The sequence below is a fragment of the Pimephales promelas genome, chromosome 25 (assembly GCF_988280905.1).
Source record: "Pimephales promelas chromosome 25, fPimPro1.hap1.1, whole genome shotgun sequence".
Taxonomy (NCBI): domain Eukaryota; kingdom Metazoa; phylum Chordata; class Actinopteri; order Cypriniformes; family Leuciscidae; genus Pimephales; species Pimephales promelas.
In genome coordinates, this window is record NC_142793.1 from 1,952,148 (window position 1) to 1,970,495 (window position 18,348).

The 18,348-nt window shown below is 41.1% G+C and overlaps 5 protein-coding genes and 1 pseudogene across 6 annotated transcripts; all 6 read right to left on the reverse strand.

The window, feature by feature from the left end:
• Positions 1 to 4,544: 4,544 nt before the first annotated feature.
• Positions 4,545 to 5,361, reverse strand: LOC120468154 (histone H2B). Its single transcript, XM_039656805.2, has one exon. It carries the CDS (start codon positions 5,237 to 5,239, stop codon positions 4,865 to 4,867), a length of 375 nt encoding a protein of 124 aa, XP_039512739.1. The 5' UTR covers positions 5,240 to 5,361; the 3' UTR covers positions 4,545 to 4,864.
• A 127-nt stretch (positions 5,362 to 5,488) lies between these two features.
• On the reverse strand, positions 5,489 to 6,367 carry LOC120468160 (histone H4). Its single transcript, XM_089127589.1, has one exon. The coding sequence runs from the start codon at positions 6,332 to 6,334 to the stop codon at positions 6,023 to 6,025; it is 312 nt and encodes a 103-aa protein (XP_088983715.1). The 5' UTR covers positions 6,335 to 6,367; the 3' UTR covers positions 5,489 to 6,022.
• A 4,411-nt stretch (positions 6,368 to 10,778) lies between these two features.
• On the reverse strand, positions 10,779 to 12,171 carry LOC120468137 (histone H3). The gene has a single exon (XM_039656787.2). It carries the CDS (start codon positions 12,080 to 12,082, stop codon positions 11,672 to 11,674), a length of 411 nt encoding a protein of 136 aa, XP_039512721.1. The 5' UTR covers positions 12,083 to 12,171; the 3' UTR covers positions 10,779 to 11,671.
• Positions 12,172 to 13,228: 1,057 nt separating this feature from the next.
• LOC120468145 (histone H2A) lies at positions 13,229 to 14,235 on the reverse strand. The gene has a single exon (XM_039656795.2). The coding sequence runs from the start codon at positions 14,155 to 14,157 to the stop codon at positions 13,771 to 13,773; it is 387 nt and encodes a 128-aa protein (XP_039512729.2). The 5' UTR covers positions 14,158 to 14,235; the 3' UTR covers positions 13,229 to 13,770.
• A 416-nt stretch (positions 14,236 to 14,651) lies between these two features.
• On the reverse strand, positions 14,652 to 15,569 carry LOC120468174 (histone H1 pseudogene; annotated as a pseudogene).
• A 45-nt stretch (positions 15,570 to 15,614) lies between these two features.
• On the reverse strand, positions 15,615 to 17,554 carry LOC120468179 (histone H2B). Of its 2 annotated transcripts, XM_039656836.2 has the most exons (2): positions 17,176 to 17,554; positions 15,615 to 15,939 (listed from the first exon to the last, which is right to left on the reverse strand). In XM_039656836.2, exons 1-2 carry the CDS (start codon positions 17,393 to 17,395, stop codon positions 15,845 to 15,847), a joined length of 315 nt encoding a protein of 104 aa, XP_039512770.1. In that variant the 5' UTR covers positions 17,396 to 17,554; the 3' UTR covers positions 15,615 to 15,844. The 2 variants fall into 2 exon arrangements, with proteins under 2 accessions (XP_039512770.1, XP_039512769.1); XM_039656835.2 differs by lacking the exon at positions 15,615 to 15,939 and having other exon boundaries at positions 16,969 to 17,529.
• Between the last annotated feature and the right edge of the window lie 794 nt (positions 17,555 to 18,348).

Consider the following 18,348-nt stretch of genomic DNA (forward strand, 5'->3'; position numbering starts at 1 on the left):
TGTACGGTATTACCTGCATGCAGTTCTGGCAGGGATTTTGCCCGCACATTGTAGTGACATGCTTGCTTCTTTTGCAGGGTTTGTAGAGCCTGATGAACACCTTTGGGAGTGGTTGGTCGCAAGACTTCACTGGATGCTGGTAAGGTGCTCCTCAATACTCTTCCCATCAAAACTTGCGCTGGTGAATAAGGCATGCCAGTGACAGGAGTATTTCTTATTGACAGCAAAGCAAGGTGATGATCCATCCCTGACTGTTCTGCCTTTCTCAGGACAGTTTTAATAGTTTTAATAGTTCTCTCTGCCAACCCATTTGACTGAGGGTAGGCCGGACTGGAGTGTGTCAGTTTGATGCCCCACTCAGCTGCAAATTTCTTCATTTCATAGCTTGCAAATGGTACATGGTCACACACTAGCTCTTTGGGGATGCCGTGCCTGGCATACACTGCTTTCATCTTTGCAATGACTGTGGATGCGGTCTTGTCCTTAATATTCAACACCTCAGGAAACTTTGACATATAATCAACAATCAGAAGGAACGATTGACCTCTGATTTCGAAGATGTCTGCAGCAACTTTTAACCAGGGGAGCTCTGGTACTTCATGAGAGATGAGTGGCTCTTTCTGGTTCCTGGGTTGAAACTGTTGACAGGTTGTACATGTTTCGACCATCTGTTCAATATGTCTGGTCATACCTGGCCAATACATGAACTTCCTGGCATGAGCTTTTGTACGTTGTATACCTTGATGTGCGATATGTAGTTTCTTGAGCATCTCTGATCTCATTGTCTCAGGAATCAGAATCCTGTCAGATACCATCAATATACCATCCTGCACAGCCACAGTGTGTCTAACAGGCCAGTACTGTTGAATTGTGAAATCAAGTTGTTTTCTATGCTTTGGCCATCCTGTCTTTTGCATCTTCATAAGAAGCTGGAGAGTACTGTCTTTTGCAGTAGCATCAGTGAGCTGCTTTAACGTGTCGTCACTGAGAGCTTGTGTTGCTTCAAGTGCATATACAACTCTTTCATCACTGAGGTCGTCTGTACTTGTGTGCTGACCTTCAGCAACGGCACGTGACAATGCATCAGCAATTACCATGTCCTTCCCAGGCGTGTACTGGACAATGAGGTCATATCTCTGTAGCTGCAAGAGCATACGTTGGAGTCTCGCTGGTGCTTTGCTCAGTGGCTTCTTGAAGATAGGCTCCAATGGTTTATGGTCCGATTGGACATACACACTGTGTCCGTATACATACTGATGGAACTTTTTGGTCGAGAAAACAATCGCCAGTAGCTCCTTCTCAATCTGGGCATAGTTCTTTTCTGTCTCAGTTAAAGCCCTAGATGCATACGCTATTGGTTGCCCTTCCTGCAGCAAACATGATCCTAAGCCATCTTTGGATGCATCTGTTTGTATAGTGAGCAGTTTGTTAGGATCATAGTACCTGAGAACTGGTGTGTTGGTCAGTGATGTTTTGAGTGCAGACAATGCAGAGTCGTGTTCAGGTTGCCATTGGAATGCGATGTCTTTTCTCAGTAACTGCCTGAGAGGTGTTGTAAGTGATGCCTCACCTGGGATGAAAGGAGCGAGATACCTGATCATGCCCAAAAGACGTTGTAACGATTGTCTGTCTGTGGGTGTTGGCATGTTTACAATTGCCTGTATCTTGCCATCATCCGCTCTCACACCCTGTGGAGTTATCACGTGTCCCATGAAATTTACCTTATTCACCTTGTACTGAATCTTGTCAGGGTTGAATTTCACATTGTGTGTTCTTGCTCTCTCCATAATTTTAGCAACTATGACATCATGTTCTAGTTCAGTAGCAGCGGCGACGATCATATCATCAGCTACAATATGTACACCTTTTATGTCACCAAACACTTCATTGTTGTACTGCTGGAAGACTTCACTAGCGGATTTGACACCAAATGGCAGACGTTTGAATCTGTATCTACCCCATGGTGTGTTGAAAGTACATAGCAGGGAGGAGTCTCTGTCGAGTTTAACTTGCCAGTAGCCATCCTTTTCATCAAAGATGGAGAAAATCTTCTTTCCAGCAAGCTTGCATAGTACATCCTCAGTTGTTGGGATAGAGAAGTGTTGGCGTAGAACTGCTTTATTAAGGTCGCGAGGATCCAGGCATACTCGCAATAACCCATTTTTTTTTTCAGTGATGACAAGACTGTTAACCCATGGAGTGGGCTGTGTGACTGGCGCTATGACATCTGCTTGTAACAGCTGATCCAGTGTATCCTTCAGTTTGCCCAGCACTGCTAAGGGAATTTTTCTACAGCCATGTATGACCGGGACTGCTTTCGGATCGACATGTATATGATGTTCACCAGGAAACTGACCCAGACCTTCAAAAACTGCTGAATGTTGTGCTATCAGCTCCTCTTTGGAGGTAGGATGGGTTGTGAGCACAGTGTCTACTCTTTTCAGTAGCTGCATCCGTTCACATGCCTCCTTACCCAATATAGGAATAGATGAGTGTCTAGTGATGTAAAAGGGTAAGCAAACTTGCACCTTGGGAGTGACACACTGCAGCTTGGCCAGACCTTCTGGTCTTAATTTTGTTCCACCATATGCCACCAACATAGTCGAGGTCGGTTGCATTGACACTGTTTCTTGCAGAGATTTATAAATGTCAAGAGGTAAAATATTGGCCTCAGCCCCTGAGTCCAATTTAAACTTCACTGTCACATTTCCAATGTCCACATCTGTGTACCATGCTTTCTGTGCAAAGCTGTGAGTCCCTTTTAATTCCACTGTCCCAATGAATAATGAATCAACAGTGACACTTCTATTATATTTAGGCTGAATGTCTTTTTTTATAGACATGCACACTGAGGCAAAGTGATTACATTTTCCACAGGCATGACAGGTAGCTCCAAAGGCTGGACACTGTCGTGGAAGGTGAGATTTTCCACACTTTTTGCAGATGAAAGACTTATCATGAACTTTTTGCAGCTGAGATTTTGTTCTTTCATACACCTTGTTTGGTTTTGCTTCTGTTGTCTTCTTTCTAACGGCATGGCTAACGGCATGGACAATTTTATTCTGTTCACCCATTGCTTGAATCTGTGTTTTTGCTGCCTCTGCTGCTCTACAAATATCAACAGTTTTTTCAAGGGTCAGATTTATTTCCCTTAAGAGCCTCTCTTTTAAACGCTGATCACCAATGCTAAACACGATCTTGTCTCTTAGCATTTCAGATTCTGTTGAGCCAAACTCACAGTCTTTACTCTTTTGTTTCAGTTCTGTGACATATTTATCGATGGTTATTGAATCAGGCATAGGGTAAGCCCAAAACTGGTGCCTCTCAAATACAACATTCTTTCTCGGCAAGCAATACTTCTCAAGTGCAGTTACAATATCTTGCATTGTTGTTTCCTCTTCCTCTTCAGACTCAACAGACAGTGAATTGTAGACTTCTAAGGCCTCCTCTCCTAATGCATGTAGTAGAATGGCAATTTTTACCTTCTCAACCTTTGAATCAGATCCTGAAGCTGTCATGTAAATGTTGAACCGCTGTATCCATCTCCTCCAATTTTCACCTGTATTTCCAGACAGGACTAATGGGGGTGGCAATCTGAACTGGTCCATATTCAATTTGCACTCAACAGACTCTCTTTCAGTCAGGATACGCCTGCTTTACGTTGTCTCAATGCTGTCTAACGCAGGTCCATGAGTTCGTAAAACGACTGACTTCTGACACCATGTAGTGTTCCTTTGCCTTCGCCGTGTAGTGCATTTAATAAGCTACCGACTCGTCAGGATACATTTGCAAACTGTCCATTTATTAATACACTAGCAGCGTGTGCTGCTCACTAGCCAGTGGAAGTAACACTCATTCACTGCTTCATGGTAACCCACATATATAACACAGGGTTGCCCCCCAGTGGCCCAAACATGGAATTACACCACTATTTAACTACATCACTACAAATATGTACACGTAGCCTACTGTTCGCGCTCACCTTATCACCTTATTCACATCTCACCAGCGCACTTGGATCGGCGTTCGTAGATCGACTGGTAGATTTTCCAAGATGGCTTCTTCCTGAATTCGCGAAATTTACTGTGTGTGTATAAAACATCTGCTTATTAAACTGTATGGACAAAAAAACAACAAAAAAAAAAACTGTATGGACACTGGCAAAGTTCTCAACGCTTCGGTTTGAATGTAGGGACTCTTTTTATGGTGTCGTTTTGGTGTGGGGATATTTTGAGCCTTTTTAGTGGTAATAACAAGCGATTTTTATGTGTCATTACTCTATGCCCGGCCTATATTCTAGCATTATACTAGCGTTATAGGCTAAACTGTTTTTAGAGATAAAACTATTTACATTCGGCAATCATGAAAACAAATCTCAGATTGACTAGGTAACAATGTGTAATTAGACTAAAGGTTCATTTTGCGCCGGAGTTGTCCTTTAATGAACAGTGATTGTTAACTTTCATTAGTATAATTATTTTTTATTGGTATAATGATGCATGAATGCCCGTTGGAAGGTAAAACACTTCTAAACACGCACAAAGTGTAAAGAACCGCTAACGGTTTGGCGTTTAATGAGATTTATACAAAATAGATAAAGTTGAGTATTCGGCCATTTACACAGAGCAAGGAAGAAAAAGGCAACCTTATTATTATTATTTTTTTAACCAATTATTAGAGGGGTGGATCAGGAATATAAAACGAGCTCAGCATAAATCTCCTCAGAAACTTAAGTCAGTGTTTGTATTAACGAGTTCAAAATTCTCATAAAATTAAGAGCATTTGATAATACACAAGAGCTCTTTATCTGAGAAGATGTGTGGCTCTTAAAAGAGCCTTTGGGTTAGTTGAAGTCGGGCACGCCTCACTTCGAGCTGGTGTATTTGGTGACGGCCTTTGTGCCCTCGGACACGGCGTGTTTGGCCAGCTCTCCGGGCAGCAACAGACGCACGGCGGTCTGGATCTCTCTGGAAGTGATGGTGGAGCGCTTGTTGTAGTGCGCGAGGCGAGACGACTCACCGGCGATGCGCTCGAAGATGTCGTTGACGAAAGAGTTCATGATGCCCATCGCCTTGGAGGAGATGCCGGTGTCAGGGTGGACCTGCTTCAGGACTTTGTAGACATAGATGGCGTAGCTCTCCTTCCTGGACTTTCTGCGCTTCTTTCCTCCCTTACCGGCGGTCTTGGTGACGGCCTTCTTGGATCCCTTCTTAGGAGCGGACTTTGCTGGTTCAGGCATGATGATGCGATATCACAAGACTGACGAGTTAATGTAAGCAACAGTGCGATACAGAGGGATTTATTCACTGCTCTATGCTAATTTTCAAAGTGTTAGGGAAATATCTGATTGTCTGTTTTCATAGACCAAACCCACAAACTCACATTTCATTGGACAACTTGAGAGGAACGCGGGCCAATCACAGGTGTGGATAATATATAGTTCCGCCCACCGTTTTAAGTTTAAACTACACACTTCCGCCAAGTTTCGTTTCCCGCTCTTTTTATTTAGTAATATTTTCTGAGGAAAATAAGCGGTTCTAATATTGTGCATGATCGTGTAATTTTAAAACCTCTAATAAACCCATTGAGCGAGTTTTGGAGATAACAGACCAATAATGGTCAGATACACTTTAAAAACGCCATTGGTTAGATGTTTAGAAACAGAAATATATCTTCATTTCTGCATTCTCATTTCTGCTAACTGGTACCATTTTATCTAATTACTTGTTTTTCTTGTTGATTCTGTGGAAAAGCGTTCGTGGAGAGGATTACCGTTTGAAACAAAACGGTTTGAGTGCAATGCATTACATTTAAAGTATAAAAAGGTATCGATATTCCTGACCCGTTAACTTACTGTGAAACATATACGAGTTCTTAAATGAGATGTAACCCTGATTGAGAACACAGAACTTCTGAAACTTAATTTTTTGATTTGACATGAAACATTGACTCTTTATGTGTTAGAGTGTGTGGCTCTTAAAAGAGCCTTTGGGTTTGTGTGGTTTGTCCTGGTTTCAGGCGTTTATCCCCCGAAGCCGTACAGGGTGCGTCCCTGTCTCTTCAGCGCGTACACAACATCCATGGCGGTGACGGTCTTTCTCTTGGCGTGCTCGGTGTAGGTGACGGCATCGCGGATCACGTTCTCCAGAAACACCTTCAACACTCCGCGGGTCTCCTCGTAGATCAGACCGGAGATGCGCTTGACACCTCCGCGGCGAGCCAGACGACGAATAGCGGGTTTGGTGATTCCCTGGATGTTATCGCGTAAAACTTTACGGTGACGCTTAGCGCCTCCTTTCCCGAGTCCCTTACCGCCTTTGCCTCTTCCAGACATGTTTAACAATGCGCGCTTCAATCGCCGACTGATTCCCACACACTACAAATGTGTGCCGATGGCATTTCAAGGAAGTCATTTACATGTGCTTACAGGACCTGACAGAAACCAGCGCCACGTCACATGACACACACCCCTCCCCCAAAAATATAGTTAGACCACGTGTGATTTAATCCCAACCCTAACCTTTGTTTCATACTGCAATTTGTGCAATTTATTTGTGAAATTCTATGAATGCAATTATCATAGATTAGGAAAGGCTTGACAAATAAAGAAATTATAGTAGCTGTCTTTCTTTTTTGATATCTAAAAGACATGATGATATGCTGTGGAAAGAAGTAATCCTTACAAAACTAAATGAATTGGTTATAGGGGGTAGACTACAATTGGGTATTAGACTTCTTGGTTGGTGGAACAATAGAAATAAAGGTGGGTTAGGAGTATTCTAGAATGCACTTTGTAGAAAACAGAACACTGCAGGTAGTGTATGTAGTCCACTGATATTTAATATAAGGATAAATGATATGTTTGAACAAGTTGAACATGGTATAGGAAAATCATGCTGTGAATGATGGGACCCTTTGGATTAGAGTATCGACATCTAGAATACATGTGATTTATAAAGAACTTGAGCAAGTTAGGGTGATTTGATTTCTTGGAGTTTTATGTGATAGTGAAGGGGTGGTCAAAATCCCTTTCAGCATATATATCATAATATCCTTTTGAATGATTATGTATTTCTTTTGTAAAATCAATAATTAAGTATGTTCATTGTTACTTAATCATTTATTGACATAAATTTATATTTTGTGCTTTTGCTTGTGAAATCATATACTTAAAGGTGGCATATGTAATAATTGAGGTAAAAATATCCAAAAAATGAGCTACACGCATAAAAAGAATGAGAAGAAATAAGTGCAATGATGTAATTAAAAAACTGACAAGTTATAGTGCTGCCGAGATATAAACCTAAATTAGCATGCTAAATGACTAGCCCCGGCCCGGTAGGTGTCGTAATACCAGTTCCGGCCATGGGAGGCGGTATGCGGCCGGGCAACATTACCACCAGCCAAACTGCAGTACACGAGTGAGTCGCGCTAGCGCCGGCTTGTGTGTGTGTGTGTGTGTACTTGAACCTGATGTCAGTCGTGTGGAAATACAGCCCATTACTACATTTCAGTTCAGGGAAGAGTTCAAAAAATGATTGGTTGACATTATGCATGAGGAATACATTTTGGTAAGTTGTAGCATACTGTATCTTTCAACAGTGTTCGGGTTCTTTTTCCATTAGCTAGTAGAGATGATCGGTTCACGTGCGCTAGGGATCTGTGGTGTAACATGTACAAGCGCCAAAACGGTATTTATTCTTTGAATTGCATAATAAAATTGACAGAATCTGAGAGCTTAACTAACCTGCTTGCTAAGTGTTAATTGCATGTGTCTCACGGTGAATTCGTGAGAGCTGGCAGCTCTGAATTTCGCTAGGTTGATCAACATCAGCGAATGCTGTCTGTCAAATTAATTCAAACTAACAATAAAAGTGTAATATGAACAAAACGAATACCGTAAACTTAAAATAATAGCCTGCAGGCTTTTATTTTTCCATATCGTCGAAATGCAACAGCTTGTTTTTGAGACAGGCGTCTATGAGTCGGTCTTCATCATTTAGTGTTGAGATGTTGTTCATTTAGTCTCTGATCTCTAAAAATCTCCAAATGCTCCACGTGAAACTGCGGTCTTCCGACCTTTTACTATCATGTCAAATGATTTGAATAATATGCGGAGAAAGAGAGCAAAACAGCGCTCGTTTGTGTTGTTTGAAGACGTGAGTGCGTGCGGCAGCGGCACAACACATTTTCTGGAGGTATACTGCCCCCATCTGTTATGGAATATGGAATATTTTTTGATTTTTAGTTCCAGAAGGCACCTTTAAATGCATGCTGATGTACATGCACAAGTCACCAGCTTCTTTTAGGTGCACAAGGCCATTTGTTTCTTTCTCTGGTCTCAGGAGAAATGTTTGTGGATCCTAAAGGCGTCGTGAACACATATGTCCAACACTTATGATACTTCTCTGTACAGATGGTCAAGCTATATTGAGCATTGCTATATTGAACTTTAATTGTTGTATTAAAATGTATTCTTTCTATCATATTTGCTTTCTGGGAAGCAAATGTTATCTGTTTTTCTCCCAAACGAGTGACTGTATTACCATTATGTTTTGGTACACTTAACTGATAATAAGTCGCTCAGACTCTCTTCAGCCTTGATGGGAGCTCTTATTTGCTAGTGTCCTATGTGAATGCAGTAACAGTGAAAATAATAGGGAAATAGGGATTTTGGTTTATGTTTGAGTGTTAAAACATAAAGGGGTCATTGAATCCAACAGTTTAAGGCACTATTTCTTTGTTAAAGTCTTACTCCAGTTTTTTTTAAAGTGGCAAAGCTAAAAAAATAATAATAATAAATAAAATAAAAAAAAGCCTATGGCTACACTTGCTTTTTTTGTAAATCATATATATATATATATATATATATATATATATATTTTGTATATAGCTTGATTATATCTGAATTTTTCCTGTATATTTTGACATTTACAACTTGTGTTTACATTTTAAACCTTTTAAAATGCTTGATTGAGCATGTTTGTGTTTTTAGTAGTAGAAAAGCTATAATATTTCTATTCGGATTTTGTGTTTTTTGTGTGATTTTGGGTCCAGTATGTTGATACAGTACATCAAAGTGATAAACTAATTGTCTGGTCATATAGGTGATGTTGTGCTGAAAAAAATGGTACCAAAAATTGGTATAGTAAACATTTGTTTATGTAGCAAAATTAAAAAAGTACTCAAAAAGGGCGAAAATAGCCCAAGACTCCGAAGGGTTGAACAATATAAAACAAGCTCAAGATCTAAGAATATGTAGTGGGGTTCTTAAAACATCTCCAGTTGCGGCAGATACCGTTGGGTCTCAGAAGACTTACACTAATACTAGCATATTGGGTAAACCTGCGAGAACATAATGAATTCCTTCCTGCAAAGAACACACAGAAGTGTTGGGAACATAGTAAATCTAATTTTATGAGTTTTGGATGGGTTGTGAATAAAAAAGCAAGAGAAGTAGGTTTGAATAGTATACAATATTGTCCTACTGTCAGATATTCAAATATCACTCTAAAAAATGCTGGGTTGTTTTAACCAAAATGTGTGTCAAATATGGACAAACCCAAACATTTAAACCAATGGCTGAGTTTGACCCAAAGATGGGATAAAACAACCCAGCATTTTTTAGAGTAATGCCAATGACTGATTTACAAAAACATGAGGAAATAAAAGATAATTCAAAGTCTGTCAAATACCTGTCTGGTGTGTTGTACAAAGATACGTAGAAAGTAATTTTCTTAATAAAATAATGATTTTCACAGATGGTTTAAGGAAATGGACATACAAAAGAACAACAGATAATCTTTCAGTTTATACAGGAGAACTGGTAGCATTATATTGGGATTACAGTGGGTAGATGAATATAACACACAACATATTCAAAGCTCTTTTGGCATGAAAAGGGAAATGAGTAAAAATCAAAGTGAAGAAAGGATGACATACAGGGCTCAACAAGACACCTCATCTACATATAAATGGAGTGTGTTTATATTGCAATCAATCAGAATCAGTCCAACATGTGATGATGATTGTAATGGCAGTGATCTTTGCAACTCTCTCACAGTTACAAAGATCACAGCAGTTATAGCCTATAGTATCCACCTGCAGACCCGCAGCACACCAGTTTCAGAACCCCAACGCCAGAACCGGAAGTAAGGGGCGGAGCTTACGTTCTAACCAACGCCAGGGCCGTAAGTGAGGGGCGGAGCTTAGGTTCAAAACCTAATAACGCCACCTAACGTAATTTGGAGGGTATTTTACACATGAAACAGCTTTTATTGAACATGAAATGTCCTACTCTCTAGGCATGTATGTTATGATGCTACATTAGCCTACAGTACAATAAGCGTTTTAAAACATTGATTTTGTGTAATATGATTGTATATAGTTTCAGTTATCCGTTTCATTGTATTATGAGTTACTTCCTGATCATGATAAAAAATAATACTTTTAAACTTATGGGCATTTTAATGTATAACAGTTTAATAATTTTAGCTAAGCAGTTTATGCATACGTGTAGATTTATGAAGGTAAGACCTTTGTGTTTTGGTTTTTATAAAGAAGTTAACTTTGTATAATAAAGCTTTGAAAGATATAAAACAAGACACGCATTGGAGGTTTTCAAAATTATTCACAATTCGATAACTGATTAGACCTCTGTGATATTTTATGTTCTATTTATTTAATTATTGTGTTTACAAAATCTTAAATTGTTTTGACATTGAAGATATGTATTTGTAAGATGATTTTGATTGTTTAATTTAAAAAAAACGCATGGGTATCTTTATAAAATATACTTTATTTCACAAGAACATGTGCAGCATGCATTTCTTTCGTGTAAAATAATAATGTCAAAATCTAAAAAAGAGAGAGAAAATCCGCCATTGTTTTAAACGAAACAACCCCGTAGGCCTTCTTTATCACAACAATCTTGTATAAATTTAACTTACAATGTATCAAATGAGGAACTCACTCTCAGGCCCATTTTGTCCTTACATTCTTGCTAAAATAATTATAATGCAATAATAATAATTCCGCCCCTCCCTCACTTCCGGTTCTGGCACTGGGGTTCTGAAACTGGTGGTGCTGCGGGTCTACAGCTGGATATATCTCGTTATAGCCTTCACGAAGGTCTGAGCTACGTCCTTACTTCAACTTGAAAGATAAAGACTAAGAAATATACACTTCTCAAACACAAAACGAGTCCACAAGTATTCACCAATATAGCGTTATTTGACATTATTCTCCGCAAACAGTACACTCATCTCCACTCCCACATGCTCACAGTATACACTAGTTTATGATAGAGGAAATTTAAAACACTTTATAACCTACATAGATTGACCTCTGACACTTCCGTTTGATCCTGTAATGACGATTTAGATGTCACAACATAACCAGAACAGATTGATTTCAATATTGTCAGTACTTCTCTGTATGTTGTCCTTCTTTTCACATGAGATTAAGTTACTGTATTCAATGCAGTGCCGCAACTTTTCTTGAAAAGCAAAAAAGCGCCACTCTGCTGTTGTTAATTCAGACCAGGAAGTTACTGTAACCATATACCAATTTTAATATGATTTATCGTCAGCACTACATAGGAAATTCTCTCATTCAGTGTGAACTTTGGTGGCTCTTAAAAGAGCCGTTGTGGGTTGAATCAGACGCCGGTTTAAGCGCGCTCTCCGCGGATGCGGCGGGCCAGCTGAATATCTTTGGGCATGATGGTGACCCTCTTGGCGTGGATGGCGCACAGGTTGGTGTCCTCGAACAGACCGACCAAGTAAGCCTCGCTGGACTCCTGCAGGGCCATGACAGCGGAGCTCTGGAAGCGCAGGTCCGTCTTGAAGTCCTGGGCGATTTCTCTCACCAGCCGCTGGAAGGGCAGTTTGCGGATCAGCAGCTCGGTGGACTTCTGATAGCGGCGGATCTCCCGCAGAGCCACGGTCCCGGGCCGGTAGCGGTGAGGCTTCTTGACGCCGCCGGTGGCCGGAGCGCTCTTACGGGCGGCTTTAGTAGCGAGCTGCTTCCTCGGGGCTTTACCACCGGTGGATTTACGAGCGGTCTGCTTGGTTCTTGCCATTGCTGTTGTATTTTTCTCTCTGTCCTGCTTGCGCTGAATATGTTACTCTCTGTGTTACACGCCCGATTTTAAAGCATTGAGGCGCCACGAGCTCATTGTGTCGCGATAATGCAGGCCTTGTGATTGGTTAGTAGGTGACGCCTACGCATGAGTGCCAGCCAATGACCGCGCGTTTCCTCTTTTCAAACAACCCGCTCGAGCTGTTTTGTTCCGTTGACTACTTTGGGCGCCTTTACACTTACAACATTGTATTTATTTGTATGTAAGTTCCAGTGGTTGTGCAGATTTCAGATTAGAACAAAAACATTACAGTCTGTATAAAAGCACTGCAGCAAGACACACTAAGGTTTCCATCCTCCCCGTGAAATAGGGGATCAGTAGATCAGCCCTGATAATAGACAGAGACGCAGAGGAACATTGATCAACCACCTTGCATATTGCCAGAAGTAAAAGTAGATCTAGTTTTATTAGGAATGAAGAACAAAGACATGGGGTTCATTTTTGACTCGTATGATGTACAGGAGTAAATTGATAATTATAAAAGTTAAATTCAGATTTACACAGATGTATCAAAGAGTTTAGATAATAGAGTAGAAGTAGCGTTTTTTGTTCCAGAGTTTAATATTTTAGCAGCAAAAAGAATCAGTGATAATGTGTCAGTATACACAGGAGAAATGCTAGCAATTTTGTTAACAGTACAGTGGATAGTGGAAGTAAGACCGTTAAGAACTATTATTTGTTCAGATTCAGCATCATCATTATTTATTTTACAGAGCAATCATTAGAACCGATGTATTAATAGAGATTCATCAAGCATTATATAGAATTCAAATGATGGGTATTACAGTTATATTTGTGTGGGTTCCAGCACTTATTGGATTTAAAGGAAACGAAAAGGCAGATAATGCTGCAAAGGTGGCCACGAGAAGAGAATACATTGATCTTAACATGAGTAAGACGGAAATGAAGAGCATTATTAAACAGCGTTTGAAGAAAAGGTGGCAAAAGCAATGGGAAGAAGAGAGAAAAGGACGGTGGTTTTATAAAATTCAGTGGTGAGTGGGGGAAATGAGATGTATGGCAAGGAAAAGGAGAGATGAGACAATTATATCTAGACTCAGATTTGGGCATACAGGATTAAACAATACTTTATTTAAAATAGGTAAACACAACACTGGCAGATGTGAATACTGCGAACAACAAGAGACAATAGAACACGTCATGATACACTGTAAAAAAATATGAGGGAAAAGGGAGGGAAATGATCCAAGTTGCCTAAAAGGCATTCAGTTCCACACTCCATACCAGTTGGTGGCAGTAATACACCATTTCATTGTGTGCCAACTCCCATAAATATCTAATAGAAGAAGGCACATTGATCAAATCCTTTTTCCCTGAAGCCGACATGTATATTACCCTTTATTAAAATATTAAATATAGTCAAAGCATGGCAACTATATTTTAATATCAGAAGAAATGAATTGGGTGGTAAACATACATTAGGTGAGCATGTTCTTATAGCATGTACCTAACGTCAACGGTGGAGATAGACACTGTTGTGTAGGTGGATTATTTTCCTCCTTGACCAAAATTGTATATAAATATTAACAGAGAAAAGCGCTCGTTGACAGATAAAATAGGTGGCTCTTAAAAGAGCCTTTGTTTCAGTAACCGAGTCTGTCCTCCTTTTACTTAGATTTGGCGGGTTTCTCGGTCTTCTTGGGCAACAGCACGGCCTGGATGTTGGGCAGCACGCCGCCCTGAGCGATGGTCACTCGGCCCAGAAGTTTGTTGAGCTCCTCGTCATTACGCACCGCCAGCTGCAGGTGACGGGGGATGATGCGGGTCTTCTTGTTGTCCCGAGCGGCGTTTCCGGCCAGCTCCAGGATCTCAGCGGTGAGGTACTCGAGTACCGCCGCCAGATAAACAGGAGCTCCGGCACCGACGCGCTCGCCGTAGTTTCCCTTGCGGAGGAGCCTATGGACACGGCCGACGGGGAACTGCAGACCCGCCCTGGAGGAGCGAGTCTTAGCCTTTGCTCGGGCTTTACCGCCGGTTTTGCCTCTGCCGCTCATTTTCAGCTAAATTATCACAGTATGTAGTACTGTTCAATTATGGTAGTACCAGTCTCCACACATTGTTTTTAAACGAGAGTTCCACTCGCCCATTGGTTTAGAGTCTGTAAATATTCAAACCAATCACTGAACTTCCCCCCGAAAGCCCAACCCCGCCCAATCCCTGGCGTGGATTGTTATGCACTATGCACACGTATTAATAATGACATATATATATATGTTATATGTTATATATATATATATATATATATATATATATATATATCCAAAAGTGCTGCACTTTTCACACACACGCACACAGTCTGGGCACATTGGCCGTCTGATATTGCTCAGTATTATGTTCCTATTGTAATATTGTAATCTAATCAGTGCCCATATTGTTAAATGTGGGTTGTTTGTATTGTCACAATTCTCCAGCAGTGTGTATATTCTGACTTATTTAATGTGATCACTGTCCGAACCCTCCTTGGCTTTTCTTTCTTTGCCATTTACAATACATTTCTTATATATATAAATAATGGATAACATTATTTATATATAGTCTTCTTCAAAACTGTTTTGATTTGTTTGTTCAGAATGAATGAGCCCAAGAGGTAAATATCACACTTGCTTTCAAAATGAACACATATCATTGATATGAACGAGTTTTGCTCTTATTCAGAGTTAGTGGGTGGCTCTTAAAAGAGCCGTTGAGGAACAAACACTGGAATTTATTTCTTTTTGGGCGCTGCCTTTTTAGGCTTGGCGGCTTTGGGTTTTGCAGCTTTAGGTTTAGCAGCCTTTGCCTTTTTAGGGCTCTTGGCTGCTTTCTTAGCGACTGCTGGCTTCTTTGCCTTCTTGGGGCTCTTCGTCGCCTTCTTAGCGGCCTTGACTGCGGGCTTCTTGGGCGATTTCTTGGCGGCGGGCTTCTTTGCCGCTGCGCTCTTGGGCTTCTTGGCAGCGACGGGTTTCTTGGCCGCGGGCTTCTTCGCTTTAGGAGCCGCTTTCTTGACCGCTTTCTTCTTGGTCTCGGCTTGCTGCTTGTTGAGCTTGAATGAGCCCGAGGCGCCGGTTCCTTTGACCTGCTTCAGGGTGCCTTTAGTCACCAGGCTCTTGATGGCGATCTTGACGCGGGAGTTGTTCTTCTCCACGTCGTATCCGCCGGCAGCGAGCGCTTTCTTCAGCGCGGCGAGGGACACGCCGCTCCTCTCCTTGGATGCGGACACCGCTTTGACGATGAGCTCGCCGACGCCTGGACCTGCTTTCTTGGCTTTCGCAGCGGACTTCTTCTTGGGCACTTTGGCCGGGGCGGCAGCAGCGGGTGTGGGAACGGTTTCTGCCATTTTTATCTTTCTCGATCAATAGTATTTCAAACTACTTTCGTTTCAGCACTGAATGGCGCTCTCGCGGCGCTGCAGTTTTAAAAAACACATGAGAACCTTATAGACTCAACCTACCCACTCGGCGTCTGTGCGCGCCAACAAGCCCTTCTCTCGTGTGTTTTCTTCTCTTACATTTGGTTAAAAACTGGACTGGTAAAATAGTTTTGCGCTGTCAAAACAAACTGAACATCAAGCAGAGGAAATGTTTATTTAGTTTCCGTCAGATCAAATCCAAGGCGAGCATCAGCCACGGGGAAAGAGACGCGTGTAAATTTGATGGATAGTTTAAGTGTAAAGGTTGATAAAAGCCTGAGCACTCTGTGTGTTCAGCAAACATTCTGAAATAGTGTTGTTTTGGGCAGCTTGAAGCACACGGGAATCTGGAGGCTCCGAGTCTCACTGTGACTGGCCAGCAGATCATCTGTAAATAATAATAATTGGTATTAAAAATAGATATAATTTTAGTAAGCTGATGTGCATCATATAACGTAAATAAAAATATAAATCTTACTTGTTAAATTGGGATTAGGACTAAAGAGGACACTAGAGTTGAGCAGATAATAACTACAATGATGTTTAAACATTTTAAATTTAAACATTGAAAAACAATTATTAATAATAATTTTCCTCATGATTCACTATATTAGTGAGGAGATTTTGAGCCTCACACATTAAACCAAATATACACCATCTCTCTTTAACCCTGAACCAACACTGAGAAAACTTTTGTTTGTGTTTCTGTGTGTGTGTGTGTGTGTGTTTGAGAGAGAGAGAGAGAGAGAGAGAGAGAGAGAGAGAGAGAGAGAGAGAGAGAGAGAGAGAGAGAGAGAGAGAGAGACTAGATGACTAGTCTAGCAACTAGATGAGACGCAGGGCCCACGACTGATAGAAATGTATTGCCCATTTTCAATGGGTAAGTGCCCAAGCAACAATCGCTCGGAAAGATTCCCCAGCAGCATTGCTCTAAAAGTTGTCCTGCATCATCCCTCTCAAAGTTACATTAGATACTAGCCTTAAAAGGAGCAGGTGGAGTTAGACCCTCATTTAAAGGAATATAGTATATATACATATTTATTTTTAAGCAGGTATTATTAAAACTTCTAGCTAATTTTGAATTGAGTAAACCCACAAGCAGCCGGTGTGTAAAAAAAGACGGCAAAAGTCTGATCAATGCTACTCTAAAATCTAGGAAGTTGAAACTTTTCTGGGTTGAGAACAAAAAAGTGAAAAGGACACGTTTGTATTTTCCAACATTTAAAGAGAAAAAAAATGCTCTTTATCCGAGAAGATGGGTTGCTTTTAAGAAATTTGAGACTTGTTTTTACGTTGGAATATTCGTAAAATTCTCGAAGTATCAAGGGTGTGTATATATATATATATATATATATATATATATATATATATATATAAAGGAAATAAAAAATAAAAACTCAAAAGCTCTTTTTCTGAGAAGATGTGTGGCTCTTAAAAGAGCCTTTGGGGTAGTTGAAGTCGGGCACGCCTCACTTCGAGCTGGTGTATTTGGTGACGGCCTTTGTGCCCTCGGACACGGCGTGTTTGGCCAGCTCTCCGGGCAGCAACAGACGCACGGCGGTCTGGATCTCTCTGGAAGTGATGGTGGAGCGCTTGTTATAATGGGCGAGGCGAGACGACTCACCGGCGATGCGCTCGAAAATGTCGTTGACGAAAGAGTTCATGATGCCCATCGCCTTGGAGGAGATGCCGGTGTCAGGGTGGACCTGCTTCAGGACTTTGTAGACATAGATGGCGTAGCTCTCCTTCCTGGACTTTCTGCGCTTCTTTCCTCCCTTACCGGCGGTCTTGGTGACGGCCTTCTTGGATCCCTTCTTAGGAGCGGACTTTGCTGGTTCAGGCATGATGATGTGATACCACAAGACTGATGAACTAATGTAAGCTACAGTGCGATACAGAGGGATTTATTCACTGCTCTATGCTAATTTTGAACGGGATGGGGAAAACTTCTGATTGTCTGTTTTCATTGGCCAAACCCGTAAACTCGTTCTTTATTGGACAACTCCAAGCATCATAAGAGGAACGAGAACCAATCACAGGCGGATTAAATGATATAGTCCCGCCCACCGCTGCTTGTTGAAACCAAGTTCGTTCGAACGAAGGCAATAAATCCTCCAAGTTTCCTTTGTTTTGTTTCCCGCTCCTTTTATTTATTATTTCTGAGAAAAGAATCGGTTCTAATATTGCGCATCATTAAAAGGAACTCCGACTATCAAGACACAAAAGCCTAAATATGCTACAATTGCTCTCTCCTACAAAAATATATAATTAGAAATACATCAAATGTTTTCGTTATTTAAAAAATCCTCACAGTGTTTACAGAATTTGAACTACGAAGGCAGTCATCATTTTAGCGCGCGCAATGCATTCTGGGTCGATGACGTCAATTTGTTGTGTCAGTTCGGTTGTGTTCAGAACATAAAGAGGTGAGCGAATGACGCTTAATTTAACTGTAGCTACATCCGAAAAGTGAATACAATGCCAAATTGTGCAGCGTTTGGTTGTAATTTTCAGTCCAAAGGCAACAAGGGGAGTGATGTAAGCCTCCACTCCTTTCCAAAGGAGGAGAAAATAAGAAACGAGTGGGAAGTTGCTTGCGGACGAGTTCAACTCCCTAAAGACCCACGGCTGTGTTCCCGTCACTTCAGCCCTGATGCGTTTGAGCCATTTAGTCGGCTAAAAGAGCTCACAGGTGCAGCTAGTTACAAGCGAAGACTAAAACCAAATGCCGTGCCTTCAATTTTCCCCCACAAGAAGCATAAGCGTCCGCACACAGCGAGTGAAAGCCGCGCTAACA

Coding starts and splice junctions, on each gene's coding strand:
- LOC120468179 (XM_039656835.2), bottom strand. CDS start 17,395: ATGCCTGAACCAGCAAAGTCCGCTCCTAAGAAGGGATCCAAGAAGGCC.
- LOC120468145 (XM_039656795.2), bottom strand. CDS start 14,157: ATGAGCGGCAGAGGCAAAACCGGCGGTAAAGCCCGAGCAAAGGCTAAG.
- LOC120468154 (XM_039656805.2), bottom strand. CDS start 5,239: ATGCCTGAACCAGCAAAGTCCGCTCCTAAGAAGGGATCCAAGAAGGCC.
- LOC120468137 (XM_039656787.2), bottom strand. CDS start 12,082: ATGGCAAGAACCAAGCAGACCGCTCGTAAATCCACCGGTGGTAAAGCC.
- LOC120468160 (XM_089127589.1), bottom strand. CDS start 6,334: ATGTCTGGAAGAGGCAAAGGCGGTAAGGGACTCGGGAAAGGAGGCGCT.